The sequence below is a fragment of the Salmo salar genome, chromosome ssa13, assembly GCF_905237065.1.
Source record: "Salmo salar chromosome ssa13, Ssal_v3.1, whole genome shotgun sequence".
NCBI lineage: Eukaryota > Metazoa > Chordata > Actinopteri > Salmoniformes > Salmonidae > Salmo > Salmo salar.
The window spans coordinates 106,797,975-106,822,606 of record NC_059454.1 but is presented as its reverse complement, the minus strand read 5'-3'; the positions used below and the strand labels follow the sequence as shown (position 1 = coordinate 106,822,606).

The following is a 24,632-nucleotide window of genomic DNA, read 5'->3' as shown; positions in this document are numbered from 1 at the left end:
ACAAAGTATCCTTCACTCATGCTGCCAAACATACCCTCGTAAAACTGACTATCCTACCGATCCTTAACCTCGGTGATGTCATTTACAAAATAGCCTCCAACACTCTACTCAGCAAATTGGATGCTGTCTATCACAGTGCCATCCGTTTCGTCATCAAAGCCCCATATACTACCTACCACTGCGACCTGTATGATCTCGTTGGCTGGTCCTTGCTTCATACTCGTCGCCAAACCCACTGGCTCCAGGTCATCTATAAGTCCTGCTAGGTAAAGCCCCACCTTATCTCAGCTCACTGGTCACCATAGCAGCACCCACCTGTAGCACGCGCTCCAGCAGGTATATTTCACTGGTCACCCCCAAAGCCGATTCCTCCTTCGGCCGCCTCTCCTTCCAGTTCTCTGCTGCCAATGACTGGAACGAATTGCAAAAATCACTGAAGCTGGAGACTCATATCTCCCTCACTATCTTTAAGCATCAGCTATTAGAGCAGCTTACAGATCATTGCACCTGTACATAGCCCATCCGTAAATAGCCCATCCAACTACCTCATCCCCATATTATTTATTTTATTTATATATTTTTTTTATTTTGCTCCTTTGCACCCCAGTATCTGTACTTGCACATTAATCTTCTGCACATCTATCACTCCAGTATTTATTTGCGAAATTGTAATTATTTCCTGACTACGGCCTATTTATTGCCTTACCTCCCTAATCTTACTTCATTTGCACACACTGTATATAGACTTTTCTATTGTGTTATTGACTGTACGTTTGTTTATTCCATGTGTAACTCTGTGTTGTTGTTTGTGTCACACTGCTTTGCTTTATCTTGGCCAGGTCGCAGATGTAAATGAGAACTTGTTGTCAATTCAAATCAAATGTTATTTGTCACGTACGCCTAATACAACAGGTGTAGTAGACCTTACAGTGAAATGCTTAGTTACAGGCTCTAACCAGTAGTGTAAAAAAGGTATTAGGTGAACAATAGGTAGGTAAAGAAATAAAACAACAGTAAAAAGACAGGCTATATACAGTGGCGAGGCTATAAAAGTAGCAAGGCTACATACAGACACCGGTTTGTCAGGCTGATTGAGGTAGTATGTACATGTAGATATGGTTAAAGTGACTATGCATATATGATAAACAGAGAGTAGCAGTAGCGTAAAAGAGGGGGGTGGTGGGTGGCGGGATACAATGCAGATAGCCCGGTTAGCCAATGTGCGGGAGCACTGGTTGGTCGACCCAATTGAGGTAGTATGTACATGTAGATATGGTTAAAGTGACTATGCATATATGATAAACAGAGAGTAGCAGCAGCGTAAAAGAGAAGTTGGGGTGCACACAATGCAAATAGTCCGGGTAGCCATTTGTTACCTGTTCAGGAGTCTTATGGCTTGGGGGTAAAAACTGTTGAGAAGCCTTTTTTTCCTAGACTTGGCACTCCGGTACCGCTTGCCATGCGGTAGTAGAGAGAACAGTCTATGACTGGGGTGGCTGGGGTCTTTGGCATTTTTTAGGGCCTTCCTTTGACACCGCCTGGTGTAGAGGTCCTGGGTGGCAGGCAGCTTAGCCCCAGTGATGTACTTGGCCGTACGCACTACCCTCTGTAGTGCCTTGCGGTCAGAGGCCGAGCAGTTGCCATACCAGGCAGTGATGCAACCAGTCAGGATGCTCTCGATGTTGCAGCTGTAGAACCTTTGAGGATCTCAGGACCCAAGCCAAACCTTTTTATTTTCCTGAGGGGGAATAGGCTTTGTCGTGCCCTTTTCACGACTCTCTTGGTGTGTTTGGACTGAGCACGCACCCCAGAGGGGCCCCGATGTTGAGGATCAGCGTGGCAGATGTGTTGTTACCTACCCTCACCACCTGGGGGGGGGGGGGCCGTCAGGAAGTCCAGGATCCAGTTGCAGAGGGAGGTGTTTAGTTCCAGGGTCCTTAGCTTAGTGATGAGCTTTAGTCAATGAACAGCATTCTCACATAGGTGTTCATTTTGTCCAGATGGGAAAGGGCAGTGTGGAGTGCGATTGAGATTGATGCCACATTGGCAAAGGTGTCATCATTCTGCTCAATGGCCTGCTTTATTTCGGACAGCCTATGTCATTCCTGGCCCTCACTATTTCCACCACTGTCCACTCCTGCTGGTCGTTCAGCACACAGCCACCACCATGGGGTCTTCTGTCAATTCTGAGGGTAGAACAGAGTTTACTGTCAATAGATCATACTCTAAGAATACTGGAACATGTTGTGAATTTACATGCATTACAATATGTAATTTACTGTAAATGTAATGGTAAAGCATAGTGCATATCCTGTAGCCTCCAGTTTTTTGGGGGTGAAATGTCCTCATGATCAAATTGACAATTGATCTTTTCAGATTGGGGTTAACTAATCTGGCAGCCTCTGTTTACCACATTGTCTGCCTCCCTCTCTCTGATGTTCACCTCTATAATGGGGCCCATGCCCACCTCTTTGACGGCTGCTTGTCCACAAGCTCTTTGATTTTTTCCCTCTCCCTCTCCCTTGCTGTCTATCCTGCTCTATGTTGAAAAAAATAGCAAGTGTTCACACACACACACACCCTTTTATATGGTGGCCAATTGTGGTGACCACTATGTAAAATATATTAGCAATAACAAGCAGTCATTACGTATGGTTATCATGTATCATACATGTAATTGAGATGTTTATACTTTACAAACACATCATTTTATCTCTGCAGTTCTCAAAATCAATATATAGTAGACAAACCAGTTTAAAATCTATAGGTCTACCAAACGGTTAAGTGATTAACCATTAAGCGCAGTTGGATTAAGTGATGGTTAAATGTATTTGAAGAAATGAGAAGAGAATCATATGAAAAGTATTGTGAGCATTGCATTTTGAATGGTAATTACTTTATGTTAAAGGTATTTCTAGATGAAACACTGATTAGGTTTGGTGAAAAAGTTGCCGTGTGGTTTTGTGTGTTGTACTTAGTCAATTGAAAATGTGCTTAAAGTTTTTTTTTTAAACAGCCCTTTTGAGGATCTATTTTGAGTTTTGTACAAACATTTGTGAAATTTGACCAGATACTGTACTTGTGAAAATAGTACCAAATCGAAAAAAAATGTAAACTGACCCTCGGTGCACCGGTTTATGGCAAAAGCGGTGAGGGAGGAGCACCCTTTTCGATGGAACAGCAATCTTCCCTGCAGTCATGTTGTCAACAAGGTAGCCTGGTGGATCGTTCAGAAACATACAACATTTCTATTCCATATAATATAAGCCTATATTCGAATTTTCTAACTTGTTTTAATTTGTAAGGCAGATAACGCGTTTGTGAAAACACAGAATCGTAATCATTAACTCACACGTGTTTAATCTAGTTTAGGCTACATCACTTTTGTTTTGAGCCGACTTCGCAGTGGGTTTTGAACTGGGCACCTGGGTCACGCCCGAGAGGCAGCCCGGTTCCCAAACGAATGCAATCACTTTACACCCGGAGAAAACACCTCCTACATGGTAACCCGGGCCAGATAATCGAATCCCCTCATTGTAAAATAGTTCCTTGTGTTAATGCTAGGTCGAAAATATACAGTCATCGACAGTACAGTATAAAGATAGGCTAAAACTGCTTATCCAATAGATCTCCGATCGCACTTTTAGGGGATGTCATGGCGAAGTTGGCTAGGTAAACTCATGACTTGCCTAGTTAAATAAAGGGTTAAATAAAAAAAATAAAAAATAGGGTCTAACGGTCCTCTCGCGGCGAACTGCGCATGTGCAAGCCGTTAACTCAAAGTTACTCCTTCAATATAAAGTTGTTTTTTACGAAAATAAAAACGTATCCGTTTATCTATTCCACAAGATTGGATTAATAACATTGGCTCAAATCAATGTTGTGCCTTTAGATTTCGAAAAAAAAACAACTAAGGAAGAATATTTTACTTCTCAAATCCCAAACCCTGGCCTTGTCTGTTGGAACAGTTTCCTCAAGCCGTCCCGGAAGTCTTGCGATGTTGCGCCTCTGGGTTAAGAAACTCTGTGATACAGCTGTCATTACCAACCGAGGCGTTCCCCCCAAAAATAGTTCTGTCGGTACGCAGATCTCACTGGCCAAACTTCCTGTCATTCTAATGACGTTGGCTATTTTTGACCAATGGTGTGGTCGACCACACCTCCCTTATTTTCCGGTCGTCACTAGTTACCACAGCCACAAAGTCATACCCCGCTAATTTCAGCAATTTATCTTCTTAAAATCTGATTTTAAACCTAACCCTTACCTTAACTACACTGTTAACTTTATGCCTAACCCCAATCTTAATTGAAGAGAAAACAGTTTTCATAAACGTTTACGATATAGCCACATTTGACTGTGTGACTGTTGTAACTTAATGGAAAAGCTTATTTCCTACGTACGCCATTCGCCCTGCTGGAGTGGCACCTATTTTTTTGTTGTTGTGTGTTACACGTGTCCCGTCAATATCGCTGGATTTCTATAGCTGAATTGACTTGACTTTTATTTTCAAATATCGTGTTGGAACGGAAATTTCACATTTTAAAGTGTGGGGGAAATTAAAGTGTAGTTATCTAGCTAGCTTAGACATGTTTACAGTAGCTATCTAACGTTAGTAGAACATGACCAGACTGCTCATACCAGGCCGATAAGGTTACCATTCTTTCAGACATGGATTACATTTTCCCACAGAAACTTTTCCCGGTTTATTTCAACTCTGGGCCGCCCAGTTCTACGTTTAGACATAACGTCGGAGGTTGGGGTTCCTATGGTCAAGTGTTGGAAGTAAACGTCGCTCAACACGAGGTGAGTTGTGATAATGAAATCGATGCTAGCAATGCACTTTCAAGTTCACTGTGTTCCACCTACTATGATATGGATGATCGTAGGCCAGAGAGTCTTGTTTTTAAAATCACTTTTACACTGAAAATCATTTGCTATTTTACTGGAGTTTGTTTTAAATAATTTTAGAAAGACGTTAGTCTACCAAAAGTAGATTGGAAGTTCGAGTCTCAACACCAAGTGAAGGGAGAGCCTTGGGTGCCAGTAGAACCTATAGCAATACCGCTTCTGGGACCAAAAAGAGGTAATGGCTCGTCGGTGTGTTTCCTATCGTTTTGATAAGGATAAGATTCTTAGACAATTGTTACTCTTGTGCATGTCACTCATCAATTGAACTTAAATATTATTATTATTAATTTTCTTTAGGCCACACATGGTCATCAACAGCTCTGTCAGATCCTTTGGACTTTTCAGAACATGTAAGAACTTTTTTTTTTTTCTTTTACTTCCTGATTTATTTATTTTTCCACTGGGAACACACACTGATATAAAGTGATTTATATTTGGATGACTTCTCCTTTTGTAGATGCAGAACTTCTACCAGTATAAGTACAAGGATGCGTTTTGCACAATGAGCCATGTCCTGGGGGAGAAATTCCACTTTGGACAGGGGAGGAGAATGGTGAATGTCCTGATGTCTATTTTTTTAGTTTTTTTTGTTTGATGCTTCATGTGTGTGCAATACTTTTTATATGGAATGAAGTTTAACCACTTGTTTTGTCATTTTCCAGGAAAGTGAAATAAATGCTGTTCACATGTGGCAGATGGAGCACTTCATGCAAACATTTAAATACAAAAAGTAAGTACATAGAGAGGAACTCTAGGCCTTATGTCCTAGCCGAGACACTGCTCAACAGCGAGGCGTTTCACCATCCGCCCTGTATAGTTTTACAGATGTAGGCTGTGCACATCACATTCACCCTGAGGTGATTTTAAAGTCTCTGCTATCCTGATCCTACCATGGCATTTCATGATGTGACGGTCCCATGTTAGTGGCCAGTGCTGTGGTAGCTTTAAGCACCAGCTGTCAGAGCAGATTACTGCACCTGTTCATAGCCCATCTATAATTTAGCCCTAACAACTACCCCTTCCCCAACTGTATTTGTTTATTTTGCTCCTTTGCACCCCATTATTTCTATTTCTACTTTGCACTTTCTTCCACTGCAAATGTACCATTCCAGTGTTTTACTTGCTATATTGTATTTACTTCGCCACCATGGTCTTTTTTGCCTTTACCTCCCTTATCTCACCTCATTTGCTCACATTGTATATAGACTTATTTTTCTACTGTATTATTGACTTTTTGTTTTACTCCATGTGTAACTCTGTGTTGTTGTATGTGTCGAACTGCTTTGCTTGATCTTGGCCTGGTCGCAATTGTAAATGAGAACTTGTTCTCAACTTGCCTACCTGGTTAAATAAAGGTGAAATAAAAATAAAATCCCCTTTTCATCCACCCTACCTAGAAGGGTTATTGCTCATCAAGAAGCTGTTGAGTTTAGAAAACAAAGTATGAAATTATTTTTCCACTACTTATTTTCCTTGGCGGTGCCCTCTGGCAACTAGCTCCCCTTGGCGGTGCCCTCTGGCTACTAGCTCCCCTTGGCGGTGCCCTCTGGCTACTAGCTCCCCTGGTTGTTCATCCATCATTTGCTTTAAAGTTTATTTAAAAGGTTCTCTGTCCTCTACCTGGGTTTATTTAAAAGCTTCTCTGTCCTCTTCCTAGGTGCGAGTTAACTCATTTGGGGCGGCAGGCCAAAAGGTACCACAACCTGTTATCAGATGTGATCCACGACATCCCTCCAGCCCTGCTAGCTGATCATCTCCATGAGGAGCTGACCTATCAGAGAGGGCAGGAGCAGTTCTCTGACCACGCCACAGGGGGTGCCATAGGGTACGTTTCCTTTACCAACACCAGTATCTCTCAGCATGGCTGTCTGGTGTACCCTGGGAAAGCTGGCTTTAACAAGCTTAGTATCCTTCAATGTAATCTATCTGGAATATCTGTCTTGAAATATTTTTACTGGTGGCCTGCCCTTTCCCCCTTTTCATTGAGGCCTTCACAACCTGGATAACAGTCATAGGGACATTTTTGGTGATTTTATATTTTTGCAGTAATTCATTTACTTGTATTACCCATTTCAAGAACCACATCAACGGTCCTTAATTCAGTACCTCAGACTTCCACAGGGTGGTGCTAGAGTTCCAAGAAGGGAAGCCTCCATGTTTTGATGTGAGCCACAAGCCTCTCTCATTCCTGCTCAATGGTAAAATCAGACAGATCACCGTCGGCCTTCAGCAGGATGAATGTAAGCACAGTGACATCATTATCATCCATAAATGCATGAGCAATATTGTATCCTGTTATTTGTTTGTTTTGAGGTTGATGTTTAACTCAGGAAGTAGGTTTAACTGAAATTCCAATTTCCTCATTGCCAAGGGAAAATGTGGAATTTCAGGTTACTTCCCGAATTGAATAAATGAAATCGAGTTGACCCTAATTCAGGTCCTGTTTCTTAGTCTATTTCCTTTGTCTAGTTTGAGTTTACATTTTTTTGTAGTTTTTTCTCATCGCTGCAGCTCCCCAACAGGCTCGGGAGTCGAAGGTCGAGTTATGCGTCCTCTGAAACATGACCTGCCGAGCCGCGCTACTTAACACCCGCCAGCTTAACCCGGAAGCCAGCCACACCAATGTGTCGGAGGAAACGCAGTTCAACTGGCACCCGGGGGTCGGCCCCGCAGGCACCCGGGGGTCGGCCCCGCAGGCACCCGGGGTCGGCCCCGCAGGCACCGGGTCGGCCCCGCAGGCACCCGGCCTGCCACAAGGAGTAGCTAGAGCTCGATGAGCCAATTAAAGCCCCACCAAACCCTCCCCTAACCTGGTTGACGCTGGGCCAATTGTGAGCCGTCCTATGGGACTCCCGAACATGGCCGGTTGTGGCACAGTCTGGGATATGAAACGGGGGACCGTAGTAATGCCTTAGACTGCTGTGCCACTTGGAAGGCCTGTAGTTTGAGTTTTAACCATTTATTTTGCTGTTGAATGGACATGCAGCCCAAACTCTTTACATAACAGTTTGCAGTGTTAAACTGACTGTCGTTGTGTTCCTACCGTAGGTCACGTGGGGGTGCGCTGTGACCACCTGTGTGGTGTCTGGAAGGTCAATGAGAAGAACATCCCTAAGACTCTGGAGGTCATTCAGACCAAGCAGCCTGCTACATGTCTCAGTGTCAGGTAGGTTGGAGCGACGTGAGAGTGTGACTGTGTGCGTCTCCCCTCCTGTAAGAAAGGTAGCCCTCGGCCGGCCCGTCGTGCGAACCCGGCCCGGGCCGTCGTGCGAACCCGGCCCGGGCCGTCGTGCGAACCCAGCCCGGGCCGTCGTGTGAACCTGGCATATATATGTCTGCACGATGTGGGCAAATAATCGAATAGCGATTGATTAAACATTGACCCACTTGGGTGAACTGTTGGAGTCATAGAAATAAAATCATTAATTCATTGTGCACCCCTAGTATGTCTTAACACAATATTTATCATTTTTGATGGTATAACAGTATTTGACGGTAATTTATGTTTCTGTGTTCCGCTATAGAGGTCGTTCTGTGTTCCGCTATAGAGGTCGTTCTGTGTTCCGCTATAGAGGTCGTTCTGTGTTCCGCTATAGAGGTCGTTCTGTGTTCCGCTATAGAGGTCGTTCTGTGTTCCGCTATAGAGGCCGTTCTGTGTTCCGCTATAGAGGCCGTTCTGTGTTCCGCTATAGAGGTCGTTCTGTGTTCCGCTATAGAGGTCGTTCTGTGTTCCGCTATAGAGGTCGTTCTGTGTTCCGCTATAGAGGTCGTTCTGTGTTCCGCTATAGAGGTCGTTCTGTGTTCCGCTGTAGAGGTCGTTCTGTGTTCCGCTGTAGAGGTCGTTCTGTGTTCCGCTGTAGAGGTCGTTCTGTGTTCCGCTATAGAGGTCGTTCTGTGTTCCGCTATAGAGGTCGTTCTGTGTTCCGCTATAGAGGTCGTTCTGTGTTCCGCTATTAGAGGTCGTTCTGCTATTAGAGGTCGTTCTGCTATTAGAGGTCGTTCTGCTATTAGAGGTCGTTCTGCTATTAGAGGTCGTTCTGCTATTATAGGTCGTTCTGCTATATAGGTCGTTCTGGGTTCTGCTATATAGGTCGTTCTGGGTTCTGCTATAGGGCCTTGTAGGTCGTTCTGTTTGCTGTCATAGTGAAAAGCTTTGTGTTCTCCTATACTGTTTTAGCACTGGTTCTGAATGTTTGTGATGATGAAAGTGCTGTCTGGCCCTGACAAGCCGGCGTCTGAGGAGATGGACGCTCTAGCAAGCTGGTCTCTAGCAAGCTGGTCTCTGTTGACTGTAGCTATGAATGTTCGTCACATATATTGTACACCTTATGATAGGTTTTCTCTGCTTATGTCACTCTGATTTTAGGAGTAGTTTTTGGAGTCAAGTTAGTATTCATGATTATGTACAGTTTCTACTACAGACCAGGATTGGGATCAATACCACCCAATTCAGGAAGTATACTGAAATTCAAATTCTCTTCAATGCTTTTTGAAATGAAGAAATGGAATTGAAATTTGATTGTACTTCCTGAATTGACTGGAATTTTAAATGGAATTGACCCCAACCCTGCTACAGGCTCTTTCAAATGTAAACCTTGGTATAAACAGGTTATTTGTTGTCTTTTAGTCCCCATATCCAGGGAGAGCTTCTGGTGGCCAGTGAGAGTGGAGCTGCCTATCTGTGGACGGTGGGAAAAGGGTAAGAGGCTTAGATACCTGTCACTGAACTCATGGCCCTGACCCAATTATCTACCCTTCTCCTGTTCTCCATGACCCCTCTCCCTAAGAAAAGTGTACACTTCCACCATTGTTAAATCCATGAAAGGGACCGTTGCCGGTAATGGGCTACGCCAGCGGTCAGCAACCTTTTTCCATGTGGAGTGCCAAGTTGTCATATCATTTCTACTGATCTGCGTGCCAGTTATGAATTTCATATGCACGTTTTCCTGGAACAGTTCAATTATTAATAGTCTTCATATCTCAAAATCACTTTCATGTGGTTAATCATAATGATACAAATCCAAAAGAAACTTCTATTGACATTGCTATTATGTAAAAATAGCCTACATAAAGCAGCAACAAAAAAGAAAGTAAACATATCCTGGTAGAAAGAATCGGGATTAAAAATAAATATCCTATAAATGACATTGGCTATGCATGGCCTGTCTGCAACATTGTATCAACTATTAACTTGGTCTGGCCCAAAGCAGCTTGTGCTAGCAAACGTGCAACCTTACTGAAGATTGACAGGAGCACTCCAATCAAAAGACAATGAATAAGTTGACAATTCGTAAATTCAATGAAATAAATATTTTTACTTAAAAATGTAGCCACGGTTGTGCTTGTCCTACCCGTGTCGTCTCTCGCCGTGTGGGGCGTTCTACCCGTATCGCCGTGTGGGGGCGTTCTACCCGTATCGCCGTGTGGGGGCGTTCTACCCGTATCGCCGTGTGGGGGCGTGCTACCCGTATCGTCTCTCGCCGTGTGGGGTGTCCTACCCGTGTCGTCTCTCGCCGTGTGGGGCGTTCTACCCGTATCGCCGTGTGGGGGCGGTCTACCCGTATCGCCGTGTGGGGGCGTTCTACCCGTATCGCCGTGTGGGGGCGTTCTACCCGTATCGCCGTGTGGGGGCGTTCTACCCGTATCGCCGTGTGGGGGCGTTCTACCCGTATCGCCGTGTGGGGGCTGTTCTACCCGTATCGCCGTGTGGGGGCGGTCTACCCGTATCGCCGTGTGTGGGTTTGCTACCCGTATCGCCGTGTGTGGGTTTTCTACCCGTATCGCCGTGTGTGGGTTTTCTACCCGTATCGCCGTGTGGGGGTTTTCTACCCGTATCGCCGTGTGGGGGCGTTCTACCCGTATCGCCGTGTGGGGGCGTTCTACCCGTATCGCCGTGTGGGGGCTGTTCTACCCGTATCGCCGTGTGGGGGCGGTCTACCCGTATCGCCGTGTGGGGGCGTTCTACCCGTATCGCCGTGTGTGGGTTTGCTACCCGTATCACTAACAGTGTTCCCTCTTGTCATATTTTAGTTTGCAGAAGTTCCGTCAGGAGAACAGTAACCTGTACTTCAATTCTAAGTCGTCATGGAGATGGTGTGACTTCTCTGGCCACCCCAGGGTGATGGTGTATGCTGACCGGACAGGTGTGGAGCTCTCTGATATCAGGGTAATAGAAGACAGTAAAGCCATTCCATGGGTTTTTGTTGTTTTTGTAACTGTGTTGCTGTGCTGATTTGACAAACCCGTTTCCTAACTTTTCTATTCTGAATGTTTTAACCTAGCCATATGAGATCAACTCTTACGTGTTTACAATTGGAAATGGAACAACATGACTGCTATTAAAAATGTTAACATTGTGTGTCTGTCTTTACAGACCAAAGACCATTGTAGCCACACGCTGTTTCGTATCAGCCAAACCCCTGACTGTAAGAGTGGCGAGAGAGTCATCCTGTCCAATTACCTGAGAGATGTCCACACCTTCCACCACCTCGTCACCACACAGGTACCTTTTTTAATTACATTCTAATTGACCTATCACATCAGGGCTCTACAGTGCCATTCATTTTTATTTGCATATGCGCCTAAATGTTTTGGGTGTGCCAGTTCCTTGTTCACTTCACAGTTCTGGAATGTATCCGGCTGTATTCCAGCTCTAAGGAACAGCTCTTTGTGTCACAAGCCTCACAATGGGCCACATTGACAACAAACGACTCCTGCTTTTCACCTCTAGAGAAAACAAACGACTCCTGCTTTTCACCTCTAGAGAAAACAAACGACTCCTGCTTTTCACCTCTAGAGAAAACAAACGACTCCTGCTTTTCACCTCTAGAGAAAACAAACGACTCCTGCTTTTCACCTCTAGAGAAAACAAACGACTCCTGCTTTTCACCTAAAGAGAAAAACAAACGACTCCTGCTTTTCACCTCTAGAGAAAACAAACGACTCCTGCTTTTCACCTCTAGAGAAAACAAACGACTCCTGCTTTAAACCTAAAGAGAAAACAAACGACTCCTGCTTTTCACCTCTAGAGAAAACAAACGACTCCTGCTTTAAACCTCTAGAGAAAAACAAACGACTCCTGCTTTTCACCTCTAGAGAAAACAAACGACTCCTGCTTTTCACCTCTAGAGAAAACAAACGACTCCTGCTTTTCACCTAAAGAGAAAACAAACGACTCCTGCTTTTCACCTCTAGAGAAAACAAACGACTCCTGCTTTTCACCTCTAGAGAAAAACAAACGACTCCTGCTTTTCACCTAAAGAGAAAAACAAACGACTCCTGCTTTTCACCTCTAGAGAAAACAAACGACTCCTGCTTTTCACCTAAAGAGAAAAACAAACGACTCCTGCTTTTCACCTCTAGAGAAAAACAAACGACTCCTGCTTTTCACCTCTAGAGAAAAACAAACGACTCCTGCTTTTCACCTCTAGAGAAAAACAAACGACTCCTGCTTTTCACCTCTAGAGAAAAACAAACGACTCCTGCTTTTCACCTCTAGAGAAAAACAAACGACTCCTGCTTTTCACCTCTAGAGAAAAACAAACGACTCCTGCTTTTCACCTCTAGAGAAAACAAACGACTCCTGCTTTTCACCTCTAGAGAAAACAAACGACTCCTGCTTTTCACCTAAAGAGAAAACAAACGACTCCTGCTTTTCACCTCTAGAGAAAACAAACGACTCCTGCTTTTCACCTCTAGAGAAAACAAACGACTCCTGCTTTTCACCTAAAGAGAAAACAAACGACTCCTGCTTTTCACCTAAAGAGAAAACAAACGACTCCTGCTTTTCACCTAAAGAGAAAACAAACGACTCCTGCTTTTCACCTCTAGAGAAAACAAACGACTCCTGCTTTTCACCTCTAGAGAAAACAAACGACTCCTGCTTTTCACCTAAAGAGAAAACAAACGACTCCTGCTTTTCACCTCTAGAGAAAACAAACGACTCCTGCTTTTCACCTCTAGAGAAAAACAAACGACTCCTGCTTTTCACCTAAAGAGAAAACAAACGACTCCTGCTTTTCACCTAAAGAGAAAACAAAACCATCAGCTTGTTGTGAGTCTGTTTCTTCAGATGTTCTTGTGATCTTTGTCGTTCACAGCACTCTGCTTACGTCATGGATGAGCGTTTCTCCTGCCTCCCCATGATCCAATGGGATCACATGATGGAGTATCCTCCCATGTTTGCCCAGGTCGTGGCGGGGTTGCCATCGGGGGGCGGGACTACTAAGGTGCTGCTGGGCTCTCAGAGATCACAGGAAGTGATCCTGCTACAGTACTCAGGTGTGTACGGTCGTTCTAGTGTGTGCGTGTGTGTGTGTGTGTGTGTGCGCGTGTGTGTGTGTGTGCCCGGTGGGGTTTTTGTTTGAGTAAATCAGGCTACTGTTGACCAACCAGTCTTACTGTGTACCTGGATTTAAAAATAAAAAATAAACTACTTTGTCATTGAGCCTGGAGTTCCTGGAGCACTTGTAAATAAAACAAATACTATATGAACCCAGGTCTGTCTGTCTCACTGAACAGAGATGCTGACATAATGACTATTTGATCAATGTCATTTTCTTTTATTTAACCTTGGGAGCAAGTCGGTTAAGAACGCTAGCCCTAACCCGGACGATGCTGGGCCAATTGTGCGCTGCCCTATGGGACTCCCGATCACGGCCGGTTGTGATTCAGCACCGGAATGGAACCAGGGTGTCTGTAGTGACGCCTTTAGCACTGAGATTCAGTGCCTCAGACCGCTGCTGCACCACTCTGGAGGCACACATGGCTATTGACTTTCTGTAATGTCTACTGTTCCGTCTGGTTCTCCAGGTGGTAGGGAGAAGGCCTGCGTCACCAGAGGCCCACCTCGGGCCTTGCTCAGCCCCAGAGACAGCCTTGGACACCTGCCTGTCCAACTCCCCCACAGACAGCACCATGCCCAGGACAGACTAGCCAATCCTGCTGCTGGTAAGCAACTGTGTAAATAAAGACTGTAAATAAAGTTGTATTGAAAATGTGTCCCTAAGCATCTTATGTTTGTTTAAGGGATGTGTTTTGGTGAGCTGTAACTGTCCATGCCAAATCCATCATCACTTCAATGTTTACATATCTGCCGAAATTACTTTCAGTTTAGTTTTCTCATAGAGCTTAATTAGTGAAGTTGGTGCTTTATGTTGAATAGGCTCATAAATTCATATTCTGTTCTTTTCAGGTCTTACTGTCGTCCATCAGAGCCAAGCCAAGGAGGAATATATCTGTGTGCTGCAACTCACTGAGGCCGGAGACATCTTTTACCACACGCTGAAGACCCAGACCGACGGCCCACCGGCACCAACCCAGAAATCCGTGGGACCCGAGGGACGTAGCGGAGATGTACAGAGACGAAAACAACCAGTTGAAACATTAAAAAAACTGCTTCATCAAACGTTAGGAACCTCAAGAAGCAGCGTCCTAGATGATACGTGGTCCACTGGACCGCCGTCTCCTGGGGAGGACTCTGGGTTCGAAGGAAGGGGACAGCCGTGGGACCCTCCTAGGGCTGGACTGGAGATGGTTATCAACGACCCTCATGACGACTCGTACCTGACGCTAGCAACAAACGCAGGATTAACTGATACTCAGGAATCCGCTGCTACTGTTCCTCTACCTACAGCCCAGTCTTTGGACACTAATGTTAACAGTAACCCCGTCAGGCCAAAGGTCAAAGTCAGTGATGAGGCTCTGTTGGTTTGGAGGAAGTGGTTCCTCAAACTGTTCAAGTTCCCCCAGAAGCGCCGCAGTCTCCCACACAAGACCACAAAAACCAAGTATCTTCTACCCGACGACAGCCTTCAGAGAGACCCGTTGGAAGATCACTGTCGTCGGACCCTGAAGAAGGACCTGAGGGAGACCATGAGGAATGGAAATGTCCTCGTCCACAGGAACACCTGTCTCAAACCCCTGGCTCTGGTCCCTGTCCCGGCACCCGTGGAGCCTTCTGAGTGGGCTGATGTGCTGAGCGAGAGGATGAGCGTATCGTGGGAGCCTGGGCTGGGGGGATGGAAGAGCTGGTGGGAGGAGAGGCTGGGACTGAACCGAGAGGAGAAGGTAACCCATCTTTATTCTTATTTATCATGTGTGTATCTGGACCACATTGTCCAACACTGCAGATATAAATGGCATCAATAGAGCTGACATGATTCCTTGTTCAACATGTCGGAAAGGCATGTTTTGTTCTGGTCGTTATCTATCTGAATGTTCCAAAACGTTGTGTCCTTCTGAATGCTCTCGTTGAGGTGGTGGTTATTGTGAATGTTGGTTTTCAACCTGACTATACATTTCCCAATTGGGACAATGGAGATATTGATTGACATATTCATTGGTTGATTTTGAAGGTGGCGGCTCTGCGGAGGAAGAGGAGGAGACAGAAACGGGCAAAGGCTCACAGTCGTATCGACCTATCGGGCAGCTTCACCTCGTCCGTCAGCTACCAATCAGACCTGGACAGCGCCTCTCTCTCCGGTTGGTCGTCGGCAGCCAGTCACTACGCCAGCTCCGACGTAGACGGTGTGGCCACAAGCTGCTACAACACCAAGTGGGTCGCCCTGTCTGAACCGGGGTCATCGAGGGCTACCACACCAACATCACAGACCAGTAACTCACAGCCCACAACACCTCATAGGGAGTTTGGTTCAAAACCAACTACATCACTTGAGCAGCTTAGTAGTTTCCTCACCCAGACCTCTATCCCTTATTCACAGTGCAGTAGTCGTTCACTGCCCTCTATCCCCTATTCACAGTGCAGTAGTCGTTCACTGCCCTCTATCCCCTATTCACAGTGCAGTAGTAGTTTACAGCCCACTATCCCCCATACACCGTTCACTAGTTCCGAGCCACTGTTTACACCCCAAAAACAGCCCACCGTTGGTAAGTTGCCGCCCTGGAAAACGGCATGTTCTGACTCCAGCACGACGGACATTTTGAGAACAGTGGTGGCAACCCAGAAGCCCAAGTCACAGAATCAGGATTATTTAAATTCTCTCTTTGGATCCCAGGAGCCTACGGATGCCTCACAGGGAGTAGGGTTTAATGAGAGCAGACATAATACTCCGTTGGCCACCTCTTCTCAGCTATCCTCCAGCTCTACTTCACAGAGGAACCTGAAAGTGGGACTAACCTCCTCACAACCCAAAAGGAAGAAGTCTCGTATGGGTTTTTGATCTGAATATTGGTGGATGTAGCCTTATTTTTCAAATGAGACGATTGTGACGGATGAAACTATGGCGAGGGATCTTTTTTCAACCTTTTTTAAAAATTAATTTCACATGTTACGTGACAGGACTGTGAAGTGTGAATTGGCTATTGAGATTTCTGGAATATTCTAGAAACCAAAAGCATGAAGTCACAGAATATTTGTTTTTTTTGGGGGGGGGTTGTTCAAATAAAATCTATATTCATTAATATTGTTCTAGACCAGCATCTTATTTATTATCTGACTGAAGCAGGTTTGGTTGAGCGACAGTATTGAAGTGTGAATTGGCTACCGACTTTGGTTATAAGACATTTCTGGGAATTTCTAGACCTAGAGCATCACTCAATGTTGTCCAAAGTTATTGCCTCTGGGTTTCTATATTGCAAGTCATTGTGTTCAAATAGGCCAGTACAGGCATAATCTGACTGAAGCAAAACATTTCAAATAAGTAATTTTGATTGTCAAAAAGACCAGAGATTCAGATGTCAAAATAGTATTTTTGTATTTTTTTCATACATTGGCAAAAAATTACAAATAAGTTAATATCTACAAAGGTTCTATTCACAGTTTCTTTTTTTCATTATACAAATTTACATTATGAGATACTCCATCCATCCATTTCTTCCACAGAGCTAGCTACATACCAGCCAAATATAAGTTACTCTACGACCTAAAAAAAAAAAAAGGCAAATTTCAAGGTTAACAAGACCACACACACACACACACACACACACACGTGTTTTTCTGAATAATAACATGCAATAACATGTTTTTTTACAGTTGAACCTTGTAGAGGGATAACGGGACCACCAGGCAGTGAACACAACTCAACGATATCATGTAATACAATGTACATGTTCTAACTCCCCAGACAAGTCTATTGTACCTTGGCTGTGTTCTATAGTGCATCCTAAATGGTACACTATATAGCGCACTACTTTTGACCAGGGCTCATTCGGCTCTGGTTCAAAGTAGTGCACTATATAGGATACCCTTTGGGATGTAGACTGTATGATGTGGCTGGAATGTTACAAATCCAAACATGTACCACCAACACTTTAATGCTACATCTACAACAACAAAAGAAATCAAGTTTAAAACGTTTTATCTTTGAGTTGATGGATTCCGCTGCCTGTCAGGATTGTTTAAGTCTTCCCATAAATGTATTTTTGTTTAGCTTAAAATAAGATAAATACAGTATATTGATTGGTTTGTAACAGGCCACACTGGTAGCCCTATTGAACTAACAAAATGATGTTTTATAGGAAAGTTTTGTTTTCCTGGGTCGTATTCACCAGGAACCAAAATGGGCTGTCACAGGTTAAATGTGTCTAACGCTACGAAACATTTCACTAATGAACATAACCCTACAGTATAAACGGTGGTTGTGGAACCCAGGCACTTCCTTCACAGGGGTTTGGTATGGTGGTATTTGTTTCGCTGGTTGCTTTGGCAGAGGAAGTAAAGAGGGAAGTAAGGTCCCTCTGCATCAGATCCCAGGGAACTGCTCAGGCTCTCCTCCCCAGAACTCATGTCTTCACACGAGTCCTCGCTGAAAGAACAAAAGGGGGGGACACAATTGAATACGTTAATATTTCATTCGTTTTCATCGTTGATCCTATTTTCATCATTATTATTATTGTTTGACTACAGGACTAATCCCAACCATTCAAGTCATCTTTGGAATGTAGAGATCTAACTGGTTGTGCAACAATGTGGTTGAGCAGTTATGGCAACTGGTTGCTAGGCAGGTAGGAAGTGAAAAGTCACTCACCCGCATACATGTCTGAGTAATTGTGAGCAATGCAGACAGGGATAGGCCTCTGTAGAAAGGCTGTAGGGCTAGGCTAACTGATGCAACAGGCAGGGCCGTGATGTCACAGAGCGGACGGAAACCCCCCCCCAAGTCACAGGTTGCCTACCAGGATTACTATAGTATACTGTAAGAGCTGAAACTAGGAGTGGCCATACACTGGATGGGTGGGGCTTAATTGTTGGGGGGAGGTATTTAAAATGTGCCCTTTAAACTGAACAAAAAAATATAAAACGCAACATGTTAAGTGTTGAACTGAAGTATTTCTGTGTAATAAAGCCCTTTTGTGGGTTAAAACTAATTCTGATTAGGTGGGCCTGGCTGCCCAGGGTCTGGCCCTGGGCTGCCCCAGTAGGTGGGCCCTGGCTGCCCCAGTAGGTGGGCCATGGGTTGCCCAGGGTCTTGCCCTGGCTGCCCTGGGTTGCCCAGGGTCTGGCCCTGGCTGCCCCAGTAGGTGGGCCCTGGCTGCCCCAGTAGGTGGGCCCTGGCTGACCCAGTAGGTGGGCCCTGGCTGACCCAGTAGGTGGGCCCTGGCTGACCCAGTAGGTGGGCCCTGGCTGCCCCAGTAGGTGGGCCCTGGCTGCCCCAGTAGGTGGGCCTATGCCACCCATGGCTGCAATTTACTTTTGAAATCGTGGCCCTGGCTGCCCAGTAGGTGGGCCTGGGTTCCCCAGTAGGTGGGCCTGGGTTCCCCAGTAGGTGGGCCTGGGTTCCCCAGTAGGTGGGCCTGGGTGGCCCGGGTTCCCCAGTAGGTGGGCCTGGGTTCCCCAGTAGGTGGGCCTGGGTTCCCCAGTAGGTGGGCCTGGGTGGCCCGGGTTCCCCAGTAGGTGGGCCCGGTTCCCCAGTAGTGGCTCCCATGGGGCCCGGGTTCCCCAGTAGGTGGGCCCGGGTTCCCCAGTAGGTGGCCCTGGTTCCCCAGTAGGTGGGCCTGGGTTCCCCAGTAGGTGGGCCTGGGTGGCCCGGGTTCCCCAGTAGGTGGGCCTGGGTTTCCCAGTAGGTGGGCCTGTTCCCCAGTAGGTGGGCCTGGATGGCACGGGTTCCCCAGTAGGTGGGCCTATGCCACCCATGGCTGCAATTTACTTTTGAAATCGTTGCGTTTTATATTTTGGTTTAGTATAGTATTCAGTTTTCTGGGGATTTTCCAAAGCGTTTTCTGTTGTCATACAGTGTGTGTATATAGACGAATCTCGTAATACTGTGTCCTCTCCAAGAATATATTTGAAAATGTTCTTTTCCGGAATGTATGCCTACTATCTAAATGTGTTTTTGATGAGCATGTTGGAAGTATTTCTTCCTCCTACGGGTACAGTACATCACATTCCTGTTTACCTTTCGTCCCAGCAGTCCTCAGGAATGGTTGGCAGTTCAGGGACGTTGCAGTAGCTGGTGTGAAGGTTCTGAGCTGTCCTTCTCGACACGATCCAGACTAGCTTCTTATTGTTGGGTCTGCTACATTCAGGGGAAGAGTAGTCAGACATACACTTGGCCACCAGCCCCCTCCAGTGTAGCAGCTCAGTGTCAGTGATCTGTAAAAGAAGACCAGGGCATCATAACATTGGACATGATGGTAACATAATTGACAGGGTCAGCAAATACCATTGGGATGGATTCCAGGTGTTGTAAAAGGATGGCAGTCAGGAACTTGAGGCTGAGAGTGTAAAAGGGCCCTTTAAAATGTCCATATGGGTCAGTTGTCATATGAAACCTTATGGACTAGGGCTTTAGGGCAAACCATATGAAACACTGGTTCCAGGGCAAAAAAATATATTTGTATCCGAATATGACAGGAAACTGATTGTGTTACTTTGTTAACCAAAGGAATACTTTATTTTGTGATAAGTCCTCAAGGTTTTTGACACAACAGTAATTGTTTACCTTGAGATGTCTCTGAACACTATGTGCTATTTCTAGCATGTCAACAGACTGCATGGCTTCAATCTCTTGAGTGAGGAGGGACAGGGCCAAGACGGACGGCTGGAAGAGAACAAAGAAGAAAACCATGCATCAAACTGCTGCCTAGAGGTCTACTGGAATATGTAACTAGGCCTATAGACGCTGGGGACTGTTATGCTCTGGGGTCACGCCTTACTTTAGCTTTGGAGAATGTGATGCGGCAGAGACAGGCTTTGAGGTGGGCCTCTAGTGTGTTCAGGTTCAGGGCTTCCTTCCTTTATGAGAGACAAAGGGAAAATACTTAGACACAATTCATCTGAATCAGTTCGAATGGGAAAACAAGGTCATTAGGCTACTTTGTTACATAACTGATGGATATCATAAGGTTGAATGCACCAATTTGTAAGTCGCTCTGGATAAGAGCGTCTGCTAAATGACGTAAATGTAATGGTGGGGAACATATCTGAAAATGTCCAATAACGCTGTACCAATAGATAAAAACCAGTGCTGTCCTTTCACAGTAAGGATTAATGTCACTTTGGAAACAATGAGGGGGGGGGGGGGGAACAAGCTCCGATTGGGATTTGTGTGTGTGTGTGTATACATACACACACTAATCCCAATCGGAGCTTGTTTCCCCCCCTCATTGTATAAACTCAGTAAAAAAAGAAACGTCCCCTTTTCAGGACCCTGTCTTTCAAAGATAATTTGTAAAAATCCAAATAACTTCACAGATCTTCATTGTAAAGGGTTTAAACACTGTTTCCCATGCTTGTTCAATGAACCATAAACAATTAATGAACATGCACCTGTGGAACGGTCGTTAAGACACTAACAGCTTACAGACGGTAGGCAATTAAGGTCAAAGTTATGAAAACTTAGGACACTAAAGAGGCCTTTCTAATGACACTGAAAAACACCAAAAGAAAGATGCCCAGGGTCCCTGCTCATCTGCGTGAACGTGCCTTAGGCATGCTGCAAGGAGGCATGAGGACTGCAGATGTGGCGAGGGCAATAAATTGCAATGTCTGTACTGTGAGACGCCTAAGACAGCGCTACAGGGAGGCAGGACAGACAGCTGATCGACGTCGCAGTGGCAGACCACGTGTAACAACACCTGCACAGGATCAGTGCATTCGAACATCACACCTGCGGGACAGGTACAGGATGGCAACAACAACTGCCCGAGTTACACCAGGAACGCACAATCCCTTCATCAGTGCTCAGACTGTCTGCAATTGGCTGAGAGAGGCTGGACTGAGGGCTTGTAGGCCTGTTGTAAGGCAGGTCCTCCCCAGACATCACCGGCAACAACGTCACTTATGGGCACAAACCCACCGTAGCTGGGCCAGACAGGACTGGAAAAAAGTGCTCTTCACTGACGAGTCGTGGTTTTGTCTCACCAGGGGTGATGGTCGGATTCGCGTTTATCGTCGAAGGAATGAGCGTTACACCGAGGCCTGTACTCTGGAGCGGGATCGAGTTGGAGGGTCCGTCATGGTCTGGGGCGGTGTGTCACAGCATCATTGGACTGAGCTTGTTGTCATTGCAGGCAATCTCAACGCTGTGCGTTACAGGGAAGACATCCTCCTCCCTCATGTGGTACCCTTCCTGCAGGCTAATCCTGACATGACCCTCCAGCATGACAATGCCACCAGCCATACTGCTCGTTCTGTGTGTGATTTCCTGCAAGACAGGAATGTCAGTGCTCTGCCATGGCCAGCGAAGAGCCCGGATCTCAATCCCATTGAGCACGTCTGGTCGAGAGCCATGCATGCTCTGAAACACGACCCTGCCAAGCCGCACAGCTTCTTGACACACTGCTCGTTTAACCCGGAAGCCAACCGCACCAATGTGTCGGAGGAAACGCCGTACAACTGGCAACTGAAGTCAGCTTAGAGGCGCCCGGGCCCGCAACGAGTCGCTACAGTCCAATGGGACAAGGACATCCCGGTCGGCCAAACCCTCCCCTGGGGCAGCAGGTAGCCTAGTGGTTTGAGCATTGGGCCAGTAACCGAAATCCCAGAGCTGACAAGGTAAAAATCTGTCGTTCTGCCCCTGAACAAGGCAGTTAACCCACTGTTCCTAGGCCGTCATTGTAAATAAGAATTTTGTTTAACTGACTTGCCTAGCTAAATTTAAAAAAATGTAAAACTTGAACGACGCTGGGCCAATTGTGCACCGCCTCATGGCTCATGGGTGTCACGGCCAGCTGGAATCGAACCCAGGGGCTGTAGTGACGCTTAAAGCACTGCGGTGCCCCCCCCCACGAGTTCCCAGTTGTCTTGAAAGCACCATTATGATGTCAGGCTGTGACGTTATGAAATTTTGGATGACCGTAATTGGTCAGATATGGTAATTGTGCCAGCCCTAATGATAAGCCAGATATGTCAACAGCTGCTTAAAGTTCATGTCTAGTTCATTATGTCACCATTGCTATCTTCAGAATTGGGCGATTTGTAAGTACTATCTATCATAATGGGTGCCTTACCTGTCTGAGGTTTGTGAGAGTGTGATTCTATGGTATAGGTGCAAAAAGGTTAAGGCTGTGATGGCTTCGAGTTGGAAGTTGAGTTTCTCTGAAATGATCTTCTCCATGCGAGTGAGGTCCGAGACTGTAAACTTGCACTGGCCGATACGAATAAGCTCATTGGTGGAAGACACGTCGCACTCTTCTTCTACTGTTTTGGCTGCGATGTGGAGGCAGCTGATGCTAATGCAGGCTAAATGTTTGGGTTGGACCTGAAGAGGAGTCACACACACACAAAGGCTTGTAATTAGTGGACATATGCAATCATTAGTCAAGCCACCTCTTTCATTTAACTTTTAAATGTCCATGCTCATTTTTACATTGTGTCATGGTTGTTTTTTGTCAAGAAAGGAAAACAAATGTTACATTTTAAAGGGTTGAAATTCTTTCTGAGGTCTGCTTTTATTTTTTTATTTTTTTCATCTCACCTTCATCATGGCCAAAAATCTATCCAGCAGGTTGACTGCCAGAACGAAGGTCTGGGTGCTGTACCCAAAGAAACTGGTCAGGCTCCAGAGGTCTTCCACTTTGACGTCCCTACATTTAGCTGAGATTCCTTGGCTGGCATTCTGTAATTCATAAAACATTTTAGGCATTAAATGTATATTAATATGTAATAGGTGATACTTTAAAAATAATATATTTGTTTAACTATAATGTTATTGTTACAGAATTTATATTAACAATTTATTTAAAAAATAATAATATTGATCGTACAGCGTATTTACTGTACTGCAGTGAATATCTACCTCTCTGGTTGATTCGATCAAGTGGAGTCCCGTTTCTTTCGGAAGATAATAAATCTCCTGTTCAAAATTGGTTTTCAGCTCCCTCATAAGTTTAACGGCTTCCATGTCTAGACTGGATTGTTACAGAAATCTGAAATCCTTCCACTGTAAAACAAACAAGAGTCTGATGTTAATGGTCGTCCGTTAACGTTATATTCATTCACCCAGGCGAATGGTTCAAGGTTTACCCTCTCTCTCTCTCTCTCTCTCTCTCTCTCTCAACAGGGCTACGGTGTCAGATGTCTTAGGTTAACGCTTACACACATCACAACAAATCCTATTTAGCATTTAGAGTGGAAAAACTGCTTTAGTTATGCCAAATGTTTTTGTGTTTGTGAGACACTAGAAAAACGGATAACACAGCAAAACGGCGTTCGCTTGAATCTATTAGATAGCAAATAATGCTTCAAATCGTCGACGAGGGAAGAGGGGAGGGGGGGTAATTCGTGTTCTTGCCTAGGTCAGAGTTCATTCCCTGGCAATTCCCTTCGATTTTTCATAGATCTTGGTTGTTCAATCGATATAAAATTGTAGTCTAATAAAAGCGGGTTGCAGCTACTAGTCGGTGATGTAAAAAAACAACATGTTTTTGTGTAAAATCTCGACTGCTCTATGGGGAAGCAGCGCAAGCTAAACCAGCCATGGTAACGTTAGCTAACACAGAAGATAAATAACAAAGCCAAGGCAGCGAAATGGGTTACCTAGATTTTCTTTCGTTGTGAGAAAATCAATTGAAGATGCCAATTTCATCGACAACCATGAAAAAGCAAAAACGAATAGAGATTTATAGTGCCGTTTTTAAAATCTTAAAACATGATAACAAAAAAAAAAAAACATTTAATCCTGGCTTCAGGAAGGAATTGGAACTAGTCTAAAATAGTCTTAAACAGCATTAGAACATTTCACATTTACCTCACATCTATTCAGTTTTCTTGCATATAATGTACACTTTTTATGAATTTCAATATTTACCTGTTATGTTAGTTACATCGACATATTCTCACGTCCCAAACTATTCTGTTTGTTCCTTTTAATCTCTAGTTTGTAATTCCTTTCTCTTTTTGTTGATGTTGAGAATTTCCACACCCAGAAACGGACGTCAATGTCGCGTTAGCCAATCATGTACGTAGCTGTCCACCTTGTTTTGACTTGTCGAGGAAAGTCTGCCTCCTTTTTGTAGTTTACTACTATTTAGTACTTATTAAAGAGTTGGTAGTGCTAGGACAAATTTAATGTTGTAATAAGTAACGTGATTGAATTTTTACTTATAGATTACAATGGATTTTGTACGGAGTGTTGTTTTTCCTTACACCAGCTCGATATTGACACTTCCACGAGCCAATCATCTTTCTTCTTTATTTCCGTTCAAATAGTCCGCACAATTTTATTTTGTTTCTATTGGATGCCTGGACAAACCCTTTTACTCACGATTGGTTAGAAATAATTAGCTCGGATTGCATGTAGGGCATTTAAACGTAAAACTACCTT

The 24,632-nt window shown here is 44.9% G+C and overlaps 2 protein-coding genes across 2 annotated transcripts; one reads left to right on the top strand and one right to left on the bottom strand.

The window, feature by feature from the left end:
- The first annotated feature begins 4,196 nt into the window (after window positions 1-4,196).
- Window positions 4,197-16,835, top strand: taf1c (TATA-box binding protein associated factor, RNA polymerase I subunit C). Its single transcript, XM_014138944.2, has 15 exons — window positions 4,197-4,803; window positions 4,969-5,083; window positions 5,206-5,258; window positions 5,366-5,461; window positions 5,571-5,638; window positions 6,566-6,813; window positions 7,020-7,148; window positions 7,957-8,074; window positions 9,536-9,607; window positions 10,939-11,074; window positions 11,282-11,410; window positions 13,008-13,188; window positions 13,720-13,857; window positions 14,102-14,976; window positions 15,264-16,835. Exons 1-15 carry the CDS (start codon window positions 4,669-4,671, stop codon window positions 16,086-16,088), a joined length of 3,318 nt encoding a protein of 1,105 aa, XP_013994419.2. The 5' UTR covers window positions 4,197-4,668; the 3' UTR covers window positions 16,089-16,835.
- On the bottom strand, window positions 16,606-24,256 carry ccng2 (cyclin G2). Its single transcript, XM_014138948.2, has 8 exons — window positions 24,117-24,256; window positions 23,106-23,249; window positions 22,785-22,925; window positions 22,318-22,568; window positions 20,023-20,101; window positions 19,809-19,907; window positions 19,263-19,459; window positions 16,606-17,672 (listed from the first exon to the last, which is right to left on the bottom strand). The coding sequence occupies exons 2-8, from the start codon at window positions 23,208-23,210 to the stop codon at window positions 17,528-17,530; spliced, it is 1,017 nt and encodes a 338-aa protein (XP_013994423.1). The 5' UTR covers window positions 23,211-23,249; window positions 24,117-24,256; the 3' UTR covers window positions 16,606-17,527.
- Window positions 24,257-24,632: the final 376 nt, after the last annotated feature.

Coding starts and splice junctions, on each gene's coding strand:
- taf1c (XM_014138944.2), top strand. CDS start 4,669: ATGGATTACATTTTCCCACAGAAACTTTTCCCGGTTTATTTCAACTCT. Junction 4,804..4,968: donor TAAACGTCGCTCAACACGAG/GTGAGTTGTGAT, acceptor AAATAATTTTAG/AAAGACGTTAGTCTACCAAA. Junction 5,084..5,205: donor GCTTCTGGGACCAAAAAGAG/GTAATGGCTCGT, acceptor AATTTTCTTTAG/GCCACACATGGTCATCAACA.
- ccng2 (XM_014138948.2), bottom strand. CDS start 23,210: ATGGAAGCCGTTAAACTTATGAGGGAGCTGAAAACCAATTTTGAACAG. Junction 22,569..22,784: donor GATTTTTGGCCATGATGAAG/GTGAGATGAAAA, acceptor ACTCCTCTTCAG/GTCCAACCCAAACATTTAGC. Junction 20,102..22,317: donor CTCTCACAAACCTCAGACAG/GTAAGGCACCCA, acceptor TCTCTCATAAAG/GAAGGAAGCCCTGAACCTGA.